This window comes from Sylvia atricapilla, chromosome 19 (genome assembly GCF_009819655.1).
Source record: "Sylvia atricapilla isolate bSylAtr1 chromosome 19, bSylAtr1.pri, whole genome shotgun sequence".
Taxonomy (NCBI): Eukaryota; Metazoa; Chordata; class Aves; order Passeriformes; family Sylviidae; genus Sylvia; species Sylvia atricapilla.
In genome coordinates, this window is record NC_089158.1 from 5237487 (window position 1) to 5257890 (window position 20404).

General features: G+C 40.8%; 1 protein-coding gene across 1 annotated transcript; it reads left to right on the top strand.

Annotated features, from left to right (window-relative positions):
• The first annotated feature begins 564 nt into the window (after positions 1-564).
• On the top strand, positions 565-19775 carry MAN1B1 (mannosidase alpha class 1B member 1). The gene is made up of 13 exons (XM_066332595.1): positions 565-755; positions 2920-3028; positions 4121-4257; positions 5083-5243; positions 6871-6980; positions 8204-8389; positions 10398-10546; positions 11160-11348; positions 12178-12368; positions 13970-14090; positions 15728-15925; positions 16227-16358; positions 17190-19775. Exons 1-13 carry the CDS (start codon positions 630-632, stop codon positions 17391-17393), a joined length of 2013 nt encoding a protein of 670 aa, XP_066188692.1. The 5' UTR covers positions 565-629; the 3' UTR covers positions 17394-19775.
• The last annotated feature ends 629 nt before the right edge of the window (positions 19776-20404 follow it).

Sequence of the window (20404 nt, forward strand, 5' to 3'; positions counted from 1 at the left end):
GCACTTCGGGGTTTTCCCTGGCCGTGCTCACTCTCCCGGTGGGCGGGAGGAGCCCCACTGTCCGTGCGGGTCGGGGAACAGTCTCTGCCGGGGCTGCGCCTCACCACAGCGGCCTACCCTCCTTGGACTTGCAGGCCATTTACACCCTCCCACATGCAATTCTTCATTTCTAGTTCTTCCATGCCAATGACTCTCTGACTGGTCTCTGTGATGTACTCTCACGACACCGAAGAACAGCGAGGGTTCCCAGCCTCTCCTTTGCCTCACTGCCCACTCTGGCAGCTGCTGGGCAGGACTAGGTAGGGCGAGGTGCGCCGGGACAGCGAGAAGCGAGGGCAAAATCAACGCAGCCCCGAGCACCCCGCCGTGGCCTTAAGCCAGAAGAAGGTGGGGGGCTCGGGCCGGGCCCACGCCGAGGGCTGCGGCCTCGGGGCACCTCCACGAGCAGGCAACGCGGGCTCAGACCTCTGCCCACGGCGAGTGCCCACCCCGGGCACGGCAGATCCCGCCTCGCCCCGGTGCCACCGAGAGAGGACGCGGCGGCGCCAGAGCGGCACCGGAAGTGGCTGCCGGAAGTGGCCGTTCCGTCCCGCGGGGCGATGGCGGCGGGCGGCCCCTGAGGCGCCGCCATGTACTCTGGTGCCGCTGCGGGACCGCCGCGCCGGGACTTCATCTCCGTCACTCTCGGCCCGGAGACGGTCGGGCTCGGTGGCTACAACAACAGCAAGGCCTGGCGGCGGCGCTCCTGCTGGCGGGTGAGGGCCACGCGGGGAGCTGTGCGGTACCGGGGCTGTCCCCGGGCTGGGTGTGGAGGGTACCCGGGTGTGGGAGAGGGCTGTTGGGCGGTCAGGAGTGTTCCTGGGCTTAGGTGCAACTGGAGTGTCATGCGGGACCTGGCGTGGTCCCCCAGTTCCGAGTCGGGCAGAGGCTGTGGGCCTGGGGCGGCCCCGCGCTGGGCTCTTCTCTCGGGGCTCAGGGGGCTGCTCTCCGCGGGGTAAGGCGCCGGCTGGTATCTCCTGGGGTATCTCCACGTCGTGTCTTGATTTTCACGAACAAAGCTAGGACGGGGGCATACGTCCTACAAATCCTGCCCTCTGCTAGTGGAAATTTTAGAGGCAACGCTGCGCTTTCTGGACAGGAATAAGGGGAGTGAAATTTGGTCTCTGTGACTTTGTTCCCTGTATTAAGGCTTAAGGGGAGGGTCCAGTTCTGCTTTCAGTGTGAAAGCTGAACATGAGGAGAGGGGTCCTCTGGCAGAGCTCTGGGAAGTGACCTTGTTTGCTTGTGGGTAGAAGGAGCAGGTCATCTTCATGTAGGATGGCAGTCATGGGCTGGAGAGCCTTGTGTGGGAAAGAGAGTCAGAGGAACAATATAACGCTTGTTATAGAGAGGAGATGATGTATAGTCACCTATAGAGGCTTTACAGGTCATCAGATGAAGTGTATGAAGAGCTTTTTAGGCACACAGTTCTCTTTTTATTACCAGCTGGAGAGATGTGGGCCCAAGTCATCACCCTTCATTTTATCCTTATTCTTTGTGAGCAAAGAAACAGTAAGATGGTGGTGATTGCCCTCGTGTGTTCTTGTTCCTTACTCCTGCCCCTTGCAAGACACCACAATTAAAGCTTCCTTTCCTGTCCTACCCTGATGAACCACAGGGCTGCTGGATTCTGAGTATCTTTCTGCAGTGAGGAGAGAATCATACAGTTTGCCATGCAGGCAGAACTGAAGATGACACAGTGGGACTAGCATCTTGCAGTGTCCACAGAGCAGGATGTAGAGTATTCCTGTACAGTCAACAGTGCAGGTGGAAGGCAGGAAATTGTTCTGTGGGACTCAGCGTGAGCACACTGACAGTTCTGCACTGAGACATTCCTGGCCTCTGGCTGTTGCCAAGGGAATGAGGACTGGGGGAAGTACTGTGTGGTTTGTGGGAAAAGTCGTTCCCAAGTGTAGCACTGGCAATGAAGTTCCCTCTCTGTATACCCATGCCAGAATTAGTGAATTTCAGGAGGACTGTTGGAAAATAACCAGTGACAATTTAGCCCTTAATGTTTAACTCCAGCTTCTCTCTCTGTAAATGGAGGCTAATGTACATTGGCCTCTTTCAGGTTAATGTAATTTGCTGTCAGCTTTTCAGTGGTTGTTGCATGTAATCTAGTGCTAACAATACATTTTTGCCCAGGACTAAACTTGAAAAGATTGTGGGTTTGTCTTGGGGATTTTTTTGGGTGTTTTTTTGTTTGGTGGTTTGTTGTTGTTTTTTTTTTTTTTTGTGGTGCAAAACTTGTTCTATGTGACAGTTCCTATGCTTGTCAGAGCCAGGATACCTGACTTCTCTTTCACAGATTGACAGAATATTCTGAGTTGGAAGGGACCCACTATTTAAGCAAACGGCCCATATGACGATTAAACCAACAACTTTTCCAGTGATTGGTGCTCAGCCTTTCTTCTTTGTTGGAGTAACATTTTTAGTTTTCCTACCATTTTCTTCTGTTTCTGGTTTTGCATGTGCACTCTGCAGTGCCTCCCCAGCCAGGAGGAAGGAGGCTTTTGGCTGACTTCCCAGTTCATAGCTGGGCAGGGGCTCAGGTCATCCAGTGGAGGTTGTGATCAAAGTCAGCTGTAGCTGAAGCTTTCTGAGACTCTTGGTATTTGGTGGATTCTGAGGTTCTTGCAGCAAGTGGCTCTTATGTTTTTGTGAGCTTCTTGTGCCTTGTGCTAGCTGGTTGGATTTCTGTTTTCTTTGTCATCCAAAAAAAGAAGCAATGAATATATACAGTTGGAAACAGGGTAAAATTAAACCTACTCAATTTTGTGGGTTTTAATCTGAATGAACCAATAAGGGTTTATTTTTAACCACATAGGTTCATAATGTCATGCTAAATATTCTTTCTTTCACTTCTTTTCTCTTCTAAAGAAATGGAAGCAGCTGTCCCGACTCCAGCGGAGTGTCATTCTCTTCCTGTTTGCGTTCTTGGCAGTGTGTGGAGTAATTTCGTACACAAGCATGGGGGAAGCATGGAAAAGTACGTGTTCTGTACAGCTCACAATTGCCAGAACGAGGTGTTAGAGTTAGGAGATTGTGTAACTGGTCTTAGAACCAGTTTTAATTTCTGTTAGTAATGACTGGGTATATTCATTAAAGTGCATTTCTGAGATGATTTTATGTGATGTTTGAATGATGTAATGCTTAATCAAAAATATTTTTTGCATGTCTTTTCTTTCTTTATCTTGACTAGAGCAACGTTTTGTTTTAGTTGATGTTCCTGGTTTCAGCCAAGATTGTTAGTTTGTTGAAATAGCTGGGGGAGAGGCTGTGGCTAAGGCCTGGATGTTGTTCTGTACCACCTCAGTCATTGCTGGGTGTGGGAGAGAGGAGCTCTGTGCTGGGGGAGAAGGAGTTCCTTCTGGTAGAGAAAACAGGGCAGGGGCACCCATCTGTATTCATGCCTTCGTGTAAATAGATTCTTTTCCCTATACCTTTTGTTATTAATACTGTTGGCCTTACTGTTTGTTTTCTTATTTCATTGCTGTTTCCAGTAAATTGTTCTTATCTCAATCTGTGATCTTTGCCTTCTGTGCCTCCAATTTTCAACTCCTCCACTCCAGATGGAACGGGGAGGGGAAAACAGACAAGGGAAAGAGAGTGGCAGTGTGGTTTTTGTGGTTTCAGGGGGCGCTGAATTGGGCAGTACCATTCCTAAGCTATGACAGTTGATTAAGATTTGAAGGTTTTGAGTGCAGTTTTTGATTATGTTTGTATGTAGATATGGGTAGCTCAAACCTAACCACTAGAATAAGGTAATCCTCTCTTGGTGTTGACTGCCTGTCAGTTTAGACATTCCAAGCATTTGTGTAATACTGATGCACATTTACCTCTGATATTATCAATTTCAAAAATCCCCATGTGCCTTTTAGCAGCCTCCTTTTATATTTGGGAGAGGATTAACACCAAAAGAACGCTTTGTATCTAACAGTTAATGTGTGTTTATCAATGTTTTGTGAATGCAAACAGTTTCTGGAGATGCATCTACTACTTGAATACAGCAAACTGTTGTAAATTTTAAGCTGCAGCCTTAATTGTTGATTCCTTGTACTGAGTGGTTTTGTGTGTCTAGGTATAACAAACAAATCATTGGATGATCAGAGAACAGAACAAGCAATTCCTAGATTAAAGCTGGCAAATCCAGCTGTTCTGCCAGCACCCCAGAAAGCAGATGCCAACCATGGAGACTACCCTGAGCTTTCACTGCAGGTAATGTGAGAAGAAATTAGTTTTCGAATGCCACAAAAAGTTTGTGAAGGCAAACAGTGCTTGGTTCCAGCAATTGTTGTGGAGGAAAGAGTTAGAACTTGCAATAAAAGTTGACTCCACTCCTGTGAGGAGCCTGGAGTCAAGGGTTATCTGGGAGCTTGAGAAATAGCATCAGAAAGAGCAGATGATTGGAGGTTTTCAAGGGTTATGTTTGTGGGGAATGCAGTGGGAAAGGAACGTTAACTGACTGCGTAAATTAGTGGAGCAAAGGAATACTGGTTACTGTGTTGTTTGTCATGGGTTTATCTCATGAATTCAGGGGGTTTCAGTTAATGAATACAACATTTTGTGTGAAATATTTCTTTCATCATGCAGAAATGTGCATGTATTACTCTATAGTAATTCTTGGTATTTACACTGGCATTGTGGAAAGCTTTATGAAGCAAGAAGCTTTTTTTTAAGAAGCATTCTTCTTGCTAATTCTTGTAAATTTACTCTGCCTAGTAAAATGGAATCAAGTATCTTTACAATCCTTTGTCACTGCCTTGTGTTAAACGAATACCTGGTAGAAGTAGAGGTAGTTTAGAAGTAATTTATAAGTGTAAACTTAAGAAGTGGATGATTTTACCAGAAGTCTAAAGCAAACAAAACCACAAGGTGTTTAGCATACCTTCCATTCAGGTCAGAAATCACCTGCTGCAAAACAAACAAGATAAGATTTATCTGAATTTATGTTTAATACTGGAATGATGTTGATTTATGGTTTGAAATTTTACCATCTCTGCAACTTACCAAGGACTTTTTTTTTTCCCTTTATATTCCCAGAAGCCACCAAAACTGCCTCATGTTCGTCGTGGTCCTCCCAATCTTCAGATCAAGGCACCACAGAGAGACACAAAGCTGAAGACCCGACATGATACCATGAGGGCTGTAGAAGAGTTGGTGGAAGTGGATAAAGTAGAGAAAACAGAGAAATCTGTTATCAGGTAGAAACGTTTCAGGCAAGGTGCAGTGCTTCCCCCTTGCCCCCTCCAAGACCCATTGAGTGTTGGAGTGAAAATTTTAAGGGCTTTTTGTTGTATGTGTCTGAGCTTATGTTTTTTCTTTGCATGGGTTTGCTCTCAGGCCTGGCCTGATAGCTGCTGATATTACTAGGCTGATAGATTTAATTTTGATGGATGTGCAGTTTCTCTCATTTTTACTGTTTGCATCACACAGCTGTAGAAGGTTTGAAGCCCTGTGAGGCTGGCTGTATTTGTGATGCACTGAGACACTCTTAATGTCAAGAAGGATTCTCTGTGTCCGGAGGTTTCTGCTGTTTGTTGTAATAAATGTTAATGTAACAGTATCAATATAACAGTGCTGCTACAAGTGTTTTTGTCCTAGGGCAGGTTTGGAAAGTGATAGCAGTGTCAGTGCTGCTTGTGGGTTGGTGCCACTAAACACAGTGAGCCCAGGCTGACCAGGCAGAACCAATGGATATGTAGGTAGTTGTGTGCATGTAACACCATGTGCTTACTTCTTTCTTACAAGGTATCTCATCCCATGTACAGATTTAGTAGTATCTTTAACAGGTTGTCTGTGTTTGTGTGGTTATGGAGGTGTTTTGATTTGGGAATAAGTGAGGGAAAGTAACGTATAGAAAAGACAACTAAAAGTTCAGCAGAGGTTCTTTAGACTTGGAAAACATAGCTTGGGGGTTTTATGTGTTTATGTTCTCTTTAGCACTGGCTCAGATGGTATGATCACAGCATCAGAACTGCCTCTGGCTCAGCATTTTGGCTGTCAGTGTTGTCTGAAAGTGTTTCGTTGTTTTGCTTCTGCTTGTGCTGTAACTCAGAGTGAAACAGGCGGTAACAAGCGAACTTACAAGAGTAATGAAAACATAGTGAAGACTACTTACAAATTTAAACAATGAAAGTAAGAAATGAAATATGGCATTTATTTAAGTCAGAAGATGTGCTGACTGTAAAAAATATAGACTTTAAAGGTCCTGTAAGCCTGGTTCCCTTAGGAAGCGTATAATAGGCTCAAAGGCAATGGTTGAGATTGTTTGATCTTGATGTCCATTCTGAAAGACTTCCCCTTCAGGATATTCTTCTTAAAAACCTGTAAAAACTGATTTATGAACTTGTGGTGGCAGAGAAGGCTTGTGATCCCTTGATAGCAAAGTTAGTGCTTTGAGCTTCTCATCCTTTCTGCTTAATCATGAGTTTTGGTAATCATTATTAATGTGGTACTATTTAGCATTAGTAGCTACTGTGGTCATTTCAGAGCTGTTAGATAACAAATTGCTTATAACACAGCATTTTCAGATGTTTGATTTATTTGAAGAAGTTTTTTTATTAAATTCCATTGCCAAGATATTTAATGAAATTCCAAGAGCTTGTAACACGTGTTTCTTAATCAAACAAAATTTCTCTGCAAAGAAAATTTCTTTGAACAGAAAACTTACCTAGTGGGCAACACAGTTATTTTGATCCTTGATACAAAATCTAACTTCTGTTTTATCAAAGCTTTGTGTGACAAAAGAAATGCAGAGATAAGTCCCATTCATTTGAATTATTTTCTCTGAACAAAAAAAGTCCTAATTACAGTCCCTTGTATTTGCAGCTGGAGAGGAGCAGTGATAGAACCTGACCAAAGCACTGAACCTCCATCCAATAAAATAATGGAACCAGAAAAACCTTCATCTGTGGAAGCTGAAGACCAGAAAGAACCAGGTAAATAGGACAGTTAATGAAAATTTTTTTGTTTGCTTTTATGGTTTAAGTTGTGCAGTTTCTCCCCATACACCTTGTTTTATTTATTTATTTAGATTAAAGGAAACAAAAAGTGTAGGAGAGATTGCTTACCTAGAACATCCTAGTTTTTCAGTGTTCTTATTTCACTAAGCCAGCCTTTGTGCTTGTTAGTCTTTAGAATTTGAAAATAAATTTTAGAGACAAATCTTCAAAATACAGCCTCTGGGAGGAGGCAGGACAAAGGAAGAGAGCATGAGAGACAGCTTCCTTTTCAGCTCTGCCTTTCCTTTTGTTCTGCAAATACAGGGAAAGTGACTTCCTCCCTGAACTAAATGGAAGTGGTTTTAAGGCTCACCAGAAAGCTGCAGAAATTGTTCTTGAAGTTGCTGTGCTTATGGAACAAAGCACCTGTTGTTCTTTTTTCTGGGTTCAGAAAGGAACCAGGAAGTTCTGATGTGATAAACATGGCACATTTCAGTGTGATGTATTTGCACTTTTGCAATATTTATGAGGTTGGTTACGCTGCTTGGTATTTTCCACTCTAGAAGTCTTTGTTCCTAATTTTTCAAAATTTGAAAGCTTGAAACTTTTCATGTTCAATGTGTAACATAAGCTCCACTTCATGCCAAATTGCAAGCAAAAAATCAGTACGGCTATGGAAAACGACATGGTTTTGCCAAGATGAAAAATGTAAATTTTCTTTCTATTTTGATATTAAATAGAAAGTTCAATAGAAATAATTTTGTAGAAGTGACATTGTATTTAACAGAAAGGAGAAGAAAAAATGTTAAGTGTTGAATTAGCTGAGGTTTTTATTGTTAAGCATATGTATTCAGCACCTGAATTACCATGGATCTGGTACTTCTGACTTTAGTCTCTTTGAGCTTTAGTGATACTCATCTACAACTGTGCATGTGATTATTTTAATGTTTTATTTGCAGAAGTGACAGTTTTTGTTGCCAGGGAGAATATTCTATTTCCACTTGGCTGAATTGCTGACTGGAAACGCTGACTGGTTATTCTGCAGAGGAACGGCTGTTCTGAAATGAACAGCGTGAGAGCGGTTTTTCCATTGCACCGATCAGTTACTTTGGAAGAAATTTTATTTTCAGGGGAATGCAGTGCAGTTCCAAGTGGTGCAGAGTAGAGTTCCATCAGTGCCCTGCAGAAGTCCTGAGCAAGGTGCTGTTTGTCCTTTGCAGTGCCCATCAATGAGCGCCAGCTGGCTGTCATTGAAGCCTTCCGCCATGCCTGGAAAGGGTACAAGGATTTTGCCTGGGGTCATGATGAGCTGAAGCCTTTGTCCAAGTCCTACAGCGAGTGGTTTGGACTTGGGCTTACCTTAATTGATGCCTTGGATACCATGTGGATTTTAGGCTTAAAAGAAGGTAATTTTCTTTCCTCTTTTTTTTTTTTTTTCTCTTCCATTTTTTTCCCTCTAAATGAGTTCCTCAATTTCTCTTCAGGCAGTGCATGTTCAGAGCTCTTTCAGGGGAATATTTATTACACGTGGCCTATAAATTCAGTTTTCCTGTGAGTGTAAATACATAGATACATATATATGTGTACACAGTATATATATCTGGTAGAATTTGAGGGATGTTTTACAAAAGTTCCTGGTCTTTATTTCTGTACTAAAACATCTGTGCCATTATACAGCCACTGAAGGCTTCCTGCCCATCACTCTTGGGTAGTTTGCCATATGTTCCTCGCTTGTGTTTTATCACATCTCATATCAATATTTCATGTGTGGATTTAAGAAGGCTGTTCCTGTAAGGAATCCATGGGTGGAGAAAGGGAGTGCTCAGTACCTCTTTCCTGAGTTGTTTTGTTGTCTGTATTTTTGGGAGTTTTTCTGGAAATATGTTAGAAAACTTTTGAACTGATTTTAAAAACTAAGCCAAGAAATTTGTAATTCTGTTGCAAAGAACTTAAATGCTTAATTAGTGTTTAAGACCATTTTTTTGTTGTTGGTTGTTTGGGGTTTTTTTTGGTGACGCAGAGAGGTTTGTTAAATGGTATTTAAAAATTTCTGGAACTATATCCATTGAACCATGGCAGATAGCCACCTTTGTAACCTTTTACTAAGCTTGCAGCTTTTTCTGTCAAGATAGGGAGAAGAGAGCTGCCAGTGATGGTACAATAAATACTCAAACTATTTCATGGTTCTGTCTCCTCTGCCTTTGAAGTTTGGGTAAAATAATATGTCATGTAAAATAATATGTCTAGGCCTGAGCAGGCTATCTTGAAGTTTGATCAAGTCAGTGTGCTCCTCTTTTTTTTCCTAAAATATTGTGAACTGAGTAGAGTTTTTAAAATAAATTATTAGTATTAAAGATATGTTGAAAATGGGTTCTTGATGAGGGCTTTTTTCTATTTTATATCAGTTCTGCTGACTGTCTTAGAGAGCTCCTGGGGTTTCTTTGGAATAACAAATGCTATGTAAATGGGAGTTTCTGTTTGAGGCTAGTCTTTCTTATTAGCTGATGAATGCAAAAGCAGAGAAGAGAACTCTGCCTTTCCTGTTGTACTGCTGACAACACTGACTGGAGGTTTTTAGTCATTCTTCTCAATGTGCCAAACATCATGTATTTGCCCAGCATCCAAGAGTGAAGGGTGCAAAGCCATCCATTTGCTTCAGAATTGATCTCCTAAGGAATGCGTTCAGTTTCTGGCAAACTGGTTGTTTTGCTGCTTCTCACAAGCAGGAGTTTCCAGAAGCTGTGAGATTGCTGAAATAGCTCAGCCTCCAATTGTGAGGGCTAAGCTGACTCATGCACCATGAAGACACCTTGTTCCATAGCAGTCATTGAGTGATGATGCTGCTAAGCTGGTTGACGAACCTAATATGGCTTTTCTTTTAATCTTTCTTTGGAATGAGTAGTGTGATAAACAACCACTTTTGTTTCTAGAGAAAAAAATTGCAATGTCTTGCAGGAAGCAGGCTCCTGAGGACATTGCTAGACTATAGCTGTTGACTGAAAATGTTACCAGTTGGTAGATAACAGCTTTGATTGAAAAAGATTTAATTAAAACTATATGGCTTTGTGGAAGTGTAACTAATTATCTGACAAGTCAAATGGATGGATTTGAAAGATTTTAATTTCTGGACTATTTTAATTAAAAATTCCGCTATTTCTTCCTTCCTTAAACTATTAAGGACTTTCTGTTTTGGTGGATATTTCTGTCTGTATGCATCTGTGGTGTGTGCTGAATAAGAATTAGGCCAAGGATAATGAAACTTCTGCCAGCATGTGTTCTTCATTTTAATTTTCTACCTAAAATTATCTCTGTAGACAAATACAAATAACTGTCATCAATATATGGAGTACTCATGTCTTTAGTTGCTGGAACATGCTGGAAGTTCATAACCACATTACCTTTTATGTTTTGCAGAGTTTGAAGAAGCAAGAAAATGGGTGGCAAATGATTTAGTATTTGATAAAAACGTGGATGTGAACCTATTTGAGAGCACTATCCGTATCCTGGGTGGCTTGCTGAGCACCTACCACCTCTCTGGAGATAGCCTTTTCCTGGAAAAAGCTGTGAGTGATTTGCCTTACAAATGAAACTGGGTTTTGTATTCCACATTGGACAAAGCTGAGGGAAGATTCCTCAGAAAGTTAAATGATGCTGCTTTTTAACAGTTTCATATTTCAAATGGTGGGAAAGGCATTTACCATTAAGCTTTGAAGCTTGCACTTCTGCTCCCTGTACAACCTCAAAGCCTTGCTGTGTTTGTCACCTCTTGTATGTTGGCTCTTCTGATGAATGGCTGACCATCATAAAGTTCGTGAAACAAAAGAGGAAATAAATGATGGGCAGAGGCTATTGGTTGTCTTTTGTTGCCCTTTCTGTGTGTCTTAACAGCATCAGCCACCTCATCAGATTGGCTAGATCAGCCAGTGACTGCATGATAGGGATTGCAGCCTCAGATGAGGCCTGCAGTGGTAAGGACAAGATGGAAACTCTGCTCATTACTATCCATAAGTTAATGACTTTTAAAATTTCTTTAATTGCTTGCATCATCTAAAACTTAAGCTGCTGTTCTGTTTTTTTCTGTCTGCTTTGTGAAGAAAATCTAATGAGATGTGCATGTGTATATACGTGTTTTTGGTTTGTTTGTTGTTTTGTCCTGTACTCCTGGGTTTTCTTTAGAAAGACATTGGAAACAGGCTTATGCCAGCATTCAAGACCCCCTCCAAGATACCATATTCTGATGTCAACATTGGTCGGGGCACTGCACATCCCCCTCGCTGGACATCTGACAGCACTGTGGCAGAGGTGACCAGCATTCAGCTGGAGTTTAGGGAGCTCTCTCGTCTGACTGGAGACGAGAAATTCCAGGTATGCAAGAATCAGTTGATGTCTCTTCCCTTTTCCATTTCTCTGGAGCTCTACCACTGGATTCTCCATCAGTGCTCACAGTGCTCACAGTAGTCTATAAGTTATGATAAATAAGTTGTGAAACTCTAGACAAGGGAACAAAAAGAAACAAACTATTCCATTATTTTATTGAATACCAAAAGTAGTAGTGGAGATGAGCAATTATTTGTCTTCCTCAGAAACAGCTTTTAACTAAAAAAAAAAAAATAAAATAGAGTGTGGTTTCTTGATACCATTTTCTATATGCAGAGAACAAAACTGAAATGTTACCATCACTAGGTAAGAGTCTGAGAGCAGGTCACCATATAGGGAAAAGTTAGTTGAAATAGAAAGAATTTCAGAGAAAATAATATTTTCCACTTACTTTTCTTTGCTGATGTTATTATTTTGAACTGTATCTGCAAGCTCAGTGTTGAAGAATGCAGTAATTTAAAGAACCTTAGCTATTGCTAAATAGATTCTTGTAGTTGTTATTTTTTCTGGACTTCTACTTTGCAAGTCCCAATAAATCTGAGTGCTGTAGTACTGGCTTTTGAGTGGGCTTGCCTTCAAAGAAAAGAAACAATTATAATTACTTCAGAGTACTTGAACATATCCAGAACATCATATTTTGAGAGTCCCAAAGTCTGAAATCTTGAATTTAGTATATTGCTCTGGCTAAACGTGATGTCCCTGATGCTTATTTGGGGAAGCAGAGTTACAGATTTGTTACTGGACTATAGTGACGAGACACAGTTCTGTACTTCATTTATACTTATAACTTATGTTTGCCATTTTCTTTCTTGTACAGAAAGCTGTAGATGAGGTGATGAAGCACGTTCACACCCTCTCAGGGAAAAACGATGGCCTCGTGCCTATGTTCATAAATACCAACAGTGGGCAGTTCACCCACCTGGGGGTCTACACTCTGGGAGCCAGAGCTGACAGCTACTATGAGTATCTTCTCAAGCAGTGGATTCAGGGTGGAAAGAAAGAAAATGAGTAAGTTCTTTACAGTTCTCATATTGGTGTGATAATTAGGTGAGATGTAAAACTCTTGTTGTAGTTGGCTGCTAAAAGAAAAATAATGAATGTGCCCAAGAGTCGGCTGAACTTCTTATTGTTTTTAAAAGCAAGTTAAGCAGAAAGAGAGACCTGTGGTAACTTGATGAAAGAACGTGATCAGAGTTAACTTTAGTCTTAAAAATCACTCTCCACAAAACCCTTTTCTTCCTCAGGTCATCAAATGTGAGAAGTGTCACAGACAGGAGATGAGAGTTAAGTCTTTTCAATAGATATTGAGCATAATTAGACACTTCTGAAATACTGTGGGCATTTCCTTTCAACAGTGATGTCTGTGTTTGCTCTGGGTTTGTTAGTAAAAGGAGACAACAGAAGTTTGATGTTTGTGCTATCTTCTCTTTAATTCCAGAATCCCAGACTGGTTGGGGTTGGAAGGGGTGTTAAAGCCCATCCTGTCCCACCCCTGCCATGGGTGGGGACACCTTCCACTAGGCCAGGTTGCTCCCATCCAGCCTGGCCTGGGACTTCCAGGCAGCCACAGTTCCTCTGGGCAACCTGTGTCAGGGCCTCCTCACCCTCACAGCAAAAAATTTCATCCTAATATCCAGTGTCAATCTACTTCCTTTCGATTTAAAGACCCTGGCTCTATCACTACATGCCCTTGTAAAAAGTCCCTCTTCAAGTCTCATATGTTCCTTTTATTTGTACTGCCTTAGTGGAAGAGTGTTTGGAAGGAGGAGTTAAAGATGTTGGAAAAGAAGCTTTCCTTCAAGACAAGGCTGCATATAAGCTAATTATGTTAGACCTTGGTAATTTCAAGGAGTTTAATGCAGACAGAGCAAAAATGTGCCTCTTGGAAGTATTTCTGTGTGTCAGACCAGAGGCCTTTCTGCAAAAAAAGCTGTCATCACTGCTGTTTCCAAGGCTAACCTTACTGTAAATGGAGACCAGTGTCTTCTGGGACCACAATGGCATTTTGTGAGCCTCACAATCAACAGGTTGTTTTCCACATTTGAAAGTACTTGAAAAATGAGGAAGTAGGAAATTAAACATTGTGAAACATGTTTCACAATGAGAAAGGTCAGTTGGAAGAGATTGCTCAGACTCTTTGAATCTCCATCTTTGGCTGGCGGGTACTAAAAAATTGCTTGGGTGACCACTCAGACAACCTGATGTAACTGAATCTGCTTCAGAGCAGAGGTTGAAGTAAAGACCTCCAAGAGGTCCTTCCTAGCCTAGATTTTCTGTGATTCCAATAACTCTGCTTCCAAGGATTTTTGAAATAAAATCTGGTTATTGCCTAGAAACAGTTGCAGGTGTCTTCTTTAATATTTGAATAAGTATTAAAATATTATTAATTACTATTTACTTTTCAAGTAAACCCACTATTGCTACATGGTAGTGGCAACCAGTTAATGTCATGTTGAGGGTTACTGAGGGGTTTTATAAGTTTTAACATTTAGTTAAATATTACTTTTTAGACTGAAGTAACAGTTGCCTAAAAGATTGTGCTGAACATCAGCTATGACCAAATATGTTCTGTGTGCATGTGAGCCAAGTGGGAATGATTTTTTTCACAGGCTGTTGGAAGACTATATGAGAGCCATAGAAGGAGTGAAAAAGCATCTTCTTCAGAGATCAGAACCTAAGAAGCTTACTTTTGTAGGAGAGCTTGCTCATGGCCATTTCAGTGCCAAGATGGTAAGAAATACAACTGCAAAAGAAACCAGAAAAACCATTACAAAATTTAAATAAAACCCAACAGAGGGGCAAATGAAAAGCTTTTCCCTCTCAAAAAACAAAACCAAACAAAACAAAAGCACAAAAAAAAAGACCCAAACAAAAAACCCCTGAAACTCAAGATGATAAATAGATACACATCTGTCCAGTGTGATGGCAGTAATGAGTAACTGCCTTGTAGATACTAACCACTTGTGCAACCCTGGGGCCTTTTTTTCTCTATGAGTTACTCTAGTAAACCCATTTTCTTCCTTCAAGACTGAACATTTTGGTGCTGGAATTAAATTTTCTTTCTCTTTTTTTTCCTTTTTTTCTGTTTTGGTCATAAAATTCCAGTGTTTGAAATTGTTGAGATAACACCCACTTTACGTATTAATAATTTTCCATAATTCAAAAATATATGTAGACACTTGCATACCTGTGTTTTCAGATTTGCCTTCAAAAGAAGCATGTCATCTAATATTGTATTATGGAGTTTAAAAAGAAATTAATAATTTTGGGGGTTTTTGTCTATTTATTACATCTTTATTTTCCTACCTGAAAGATTACTGAGTAAAACTATGCGGTGTGCTGTAGGGAAAATTGATTCATCTTAATCCTCTGCACCTAATTTGTGCATTTTAAGATCTTTCAGTTAAAATTCTCAGGTATTGTATGTGTGTGGCTTGTCTGAAAGACAAGTGATGTATTAATGTATGTATAGCCTTTCCTGATGTAGTATTTTTAAGATACTCACTTCTAGTTTTTGGCATGTGAATCTGAATTTCCCAAAAGTGCTCCAAAAAACCAGCTGTGAGTAAGACCAGAGTCTGGGTTTTGGGTAAAGGGGGGGCTGCCCCATCCCAAGGTAGGACAGAGTTGAATTGAGACAAATAGATTTTGCTTAGGTATCTGTATGTGTCAGAACACTTCATTTTGTTTCAGGGAGTCAGAATTTTGGTTTTACTCCATTATTATTGGGTGAAAGGCTGGACAGATCTCTTACCCTGGCCAGCTGGAAAAGTGGGGGATGTTTGGCTTCTGTGTCTATGCTGGCCTTTACAACCCTCAACTTTCCTTAAGGACTGGACAAAGGTTTTAAAGATCCATACAGGGGCATCAGAGTGGTTTTACTACATTTTTGAGTGATGAGACCTGAGCTTTGATTCTGAATGTTGTGAATCATTTAAGATCCCATATGTGACATTAATCTGCAGTGCTTTACTTTCTTATATCAGTGGTAGATTAGCCCAAGAATGAGAACAACCAAGCCTGTAGGTGGTTCTGTTGACACCCTGCATGAACTAATATGAAATGTATGCTTCTGGTAAACCAAAAGACACTCTCCTTCCCCTCAACATGACCTGAGACCTTTTTTTCAGAAACTTCTCATAAAAACACATTCTTGTACATTTTTGAAATTAAGGATTTCTGCACGATTCATGTTAAATTATATCAGATTTTTAAAAAGTTACCCTCAAGTTGTTGGTACCAGAAATGTGTTTTGAAAAAGAGGAAGAATAAAAAACCTAGAAAGACAAAGGTACAGTCCTGGACCCCCTTACCTCCCCTTGCCATTTGATATGTAACTTCTCAGTAAGAGTTGTCTTGCCTTGCAGGATCACTTGGTTTGCTTCTTGCCGGGTACTTTAGCACTGGGAGCTCACAATGGTCTGCCTGCTGATCATATGAAATTGGCTGAAACTCTTATAGAAACCTGCTACCAGATGTATGCTCAAGTAGAGACAGGCCTGAGCCCAGAGATTGTACACTTCAACCTCCATGCACAGAAGGGCCACAAGGATGTGGAAATCAAGGTGAGCAGATAGCTGGCCTGGACTCCAGTTCCATGATTTCTCCTTAGCTCTCTTCTGCTGTTGAACTCCCGGCCAGTTATTAGAGATGGGGTTTGTTGTGAAACAGTTAATTCTTTTGCTGCCTTGCCTTCTAGCTGTACCCTAGGCTTTGGTTTTAGTTACCCCAGCAGTATATTTAGAAGCTGACTTACACGTAGCAAACTCTTAGGAGCAGATGGAGATGTGAATAATTGTTTTTCTCTCTGTGTATCCTTGAGGAAATTCCTTGTCTGAAATACTCTTACCATTTTTTCTCTTGCAGCCTGCAGACAGGCACAACTTACTGCGACCAGAAACTGTGGAAAGCCTTTTTTATATGTACAGATTCACTGGTGATAAGAAATACCAAGACTGGGGCTGGGAAATCTTGCAGAATTTCAACAGATACACACGGGTAAGGCCAGATTATAATGACCTTCTGTCAGGACTGTATTTGCTCACATGCTTTCTAAGACCAACTTTGAAAAGATACTGTGTTTCAAGATTCATCAGATAACTGTGGAGGAATCTTTAAGTATATACAGAAAAATAATTTTCTTACAGATGGAGATACCTTTCTTAGTCCATATAGTGAAAGAAATTGTATTGCATTGATGAAAAGGTGAAATGCAGAAGCTATAGGCAAGACTACCAAAGTGTTAGTATCTGTAGTTTTTAGACTTTGGAAGCTGAGAAGGACATGGTTGGATTGAAAGAACTCTTCAATTGAAGTTGCCAAAGGAAAAAAAAATAGCACAAAATGGCATTAATGGTTTAATAAAAGGGTTTTCTATTCATTCTAACTACAGTGCTTGTGGAGCCACTGTATGTCACTGATATGCTGTGAAAGTGTGGCACCAAATGTCAGTGGCCTGTTCTTAAGAGAAATGGATACAAGGCTTGGGCCAGCTCTAATGTAGAAATCACTGGTTCCTTTCTGTATATTTGTCCAGAAACTTTGAAGGGATGTTCTTTGTGATACGTCTCTACCCTAAGCACAAATGGATATTTTGCTTCATTTATCATTATGGTTTCTTTTAAAATGCAATGAGATTTTTTTTTAATCACTGAAGCTTTATATGAAAATGAAAACTAAGTATGAAATTTTCAAAAAAATGAAAAGCACGAAAACATGATGATCTGTTTCTTAGCACTTACCTTCTCCAAATGCATCTGGATGTTAGGAAGTAAAAAATTATTTAAGATTATGTAAAGATACAATTTTTTAATTTTTTTTTTTCTTAAGGTTCCTACAGGTGGTTATACATCCATTAACAATGTTCAGAATCCGAGTAATCCAGAACCACGGGATAAAATGGAGAGCTTCTTCCTTGGGGAAACACTCAAATACATGTTTCTGCTGTTTTCAGATGACATAGACTTAATCAACCTTGACAAATATGTCTTTAACACAGAGGCTCATCCACTCCCTATCTGGGTGCCGGCATAGACTCTGCATCAGTGGATCTTCCAGTGGTGGCATTTTTATCTTCAAGTCACTTTACTTTTCGGGGTTTGAGGAGAGATGCTATAATGCACCTTTTTTGACTTCAAACAACAAACAAAAGCTTGGGAAAAGCATCTCTGTTTGAAGAAATCATGTCAGTCTTAAATCTAATCCCTGGTTCTGGGATGGGCAAAGCTGTGCCATATGAAGCTGGTTTCCCTGGTACTGATGATGAGGTTCAGAAGGTAATTCTAGTGTGGACCATGACATTCTCAGGGCTCTGATGACCCAGAGCTCACTTATGTCAGTGTTACTAAATTCATATTAAATACTGGAAATGCAGTGAGTTGGCTTAGGGCACAGCCTTGTTCCTGGAGAGCAGGAATAAGCCTACAGTTTTCTGGTTTATTCTGGATTCACTGAAATACTGGATTACAGAGCCATTCCTTTGTCAGACTGTGACAGTGGTTCAGGTGGAAAGTGGAATAAACAAAGAGCTGTAGTGCTGTCCCAGGGAAAAGCTGTCAGTATTGCTGCTGGTACTCTGATCTCATTCCAAACTCCCAAGCTATGCTGCATCACCTTAGAAGGAAGATGCAGCAGAGCATCTGTTGTATAGTGTCTTAGATTTGTAGAGCACTTTGAAGAGTCTATTCAAGCTGTGGATGAAATGAATGGTGAAAGAGAATTTGCTGCTGGTTTGGCTCAAAGTGGTATATAATTTTGTAGAGGCATTGCAGTTTTATAACTTCCCTGCAGGAATGCAGGAGATATTGTGAAATGGAAGTAAAACTACATGTGCATTTTATATCTTATTTGCATCAGTTAGACTCAGGTATTCTGACTGAAAGCTGCTTTCTGAGGTTGGGCACTGGGAAAGCTTGTGAGATATTAGGTATCTGCCTCCTTCCGCCCCTTCCTCTTCAGATATCACATCATGGGTGTTTGTCAACTCAAAACAATAACTTATAACTGTACAGCAAAGTTCATGTTATTCATAATTTCTTGGACCAAGGAGAAGTTTTCAGTTATTTTTTTCCTTAGGAGTATATTGGGTATTTTCAGCAGTAGTGTCAAAAGTAGAAAATCTAAATGTATTACAGCAGTTCTAGACCCCAGTAGAATTGGAGAAATTCATTTCAGTTACTTGAAGATAAAGTAGACCCAGGTTTTTTAAGAATCTTACAGGAGCCCTGAGATCTTACATTTTTATATGTGCACACTTACAGACTTTAAGCCATGAAATTGGAAATGTGCATTCTAGAGTGCTTTTCCTTTTGAATTTGGACTTGGACAGTCCTCTATTCACGGATAAGATCTCAGAAATGAGATTGTTCATATTTCCAGAAGAGGTTGGTCTCACTGAAAGTCTCTTTCCCCCATGGCACTGGGTGTTATGGGCAGGGCCAAGAGCTGCAGTCCCCATTAAATCCAAGGGTCCCTGGCCATTAATGGAGCTGACTGAATTTGACTCTAATGGTTTATTTTCCAGTGGCTGAGGGAGGTATTTTATAGTAATTGTAACCTTAGATTTTTGAAGTAAGATGCCTCTTTATTTGTTTTATGCCGGTCCATTCTGTTTTCTGGACTTACAGGTTACTCTTGGGATCACTATTTAATTCTTTTATATAATATTTATCATTCCATGTAGTAATGGAAATTGACAAATTTTAAAAATTATTTAAATGCACATTTCTTTGTCATCAAAGGGACCCTGTCCTGGGATTGACAGAACATGACGAGTCAGTGCAGAATGTTAATGTTCCTCCTGTTCACATGCCAGCAGTCAGTAAGAACAAGCTTCTCACTTGTAAGTGCAGTGGAATCCACTGCACAACTGATTTGCTGCCAAGGCTTCTGTTTTCTTTAGCACAACAGAAAATGAGCATAGTGCAGGGCAAATGTGGAAGGAAACACCTTCAGCTTTTTTGTTTGTGAAGCAGGTTTGTACTGCTGAGGAGCTGAGCTTTGACCAAAAGCTAAAGGCCTAAAATTGGAGACTAAAGAAAAAAATGAAAAATATAAATTCAGGGACACTACCCAGGTCCTGCTGACCTGTGTTGCTTGGCCTTGTGCCTTTGAACAAAGCAAATTTTGAACCTTTAATTATGACTGTGGTATGGATTGTAAGACTTCAGGGTTTGGTGTTTCACCCAGAGGGATGCCTGACTTAAGCTAGAGGTGTTTCTTAGAAAATGGAATGCATATAAATCTTATCAAAAGTCTTCTGGTTTTGAAGGTACACAAGTCTTATTGTTAATTGATTCTACAAATGCAATTATGGGAGTCTGCATGATACTTCTTTTGCCTTATGATTGGCTTGAGAGTAATCATTCATTTCCTAATGAGTTGAAGGAGAGAAGAATAAACTGTCACTTTCCCAAACATGTCTTGTCTTTTAGCTGAGCCTCTTGGTCCAAATGATTTTTATCTAGTGTCTCTTGGGACATGCAGTCTTCTCAAAATGTGGCCTTACATTTTGTCCTCAGCCTTTAAACCTGAGGTTCAGATTGTTAGCTCTCACTCCCTTTGATAACAAATGCTTGTTTCGGACCCCTATATCATGTGTGAAATAGCACAAACTCAGTAATCTCAGCAAAGCTCACCTGTTCTTCCTGTTCTTCTGCAGAGGTAATTTTAATTGCTTATTTATTTTTACTTCCTTAACAAACTCTGGGCTCCACAGCCTATTTCTGTTCCATGGTGTGCTCCCCCAGCACAGCAGAAGCTCAAAGTTTCCTTGTGGTTCCTTGTTTCAAGGCTTGAACTGCTGAGTCCATAACCCACTTTGGTGTTTCTGCATGCTGGGACACTCATGGCTTCAGTGTTGTGGAAAAGCCACCACTGAGCCAGGGATTCTGTCCTTCACAATGGAAAGCCTTGGGCCTTCACTGAGAAACAACCAGGCATGAGCAGAGCCACAGAGAACTGCAGGACTGTGGACTTAGGAGTCTCACACTGGGGGCTTTGACCCACAGTTCAGGAAATACTGACCTGTTTCCTCAAAGTAAATT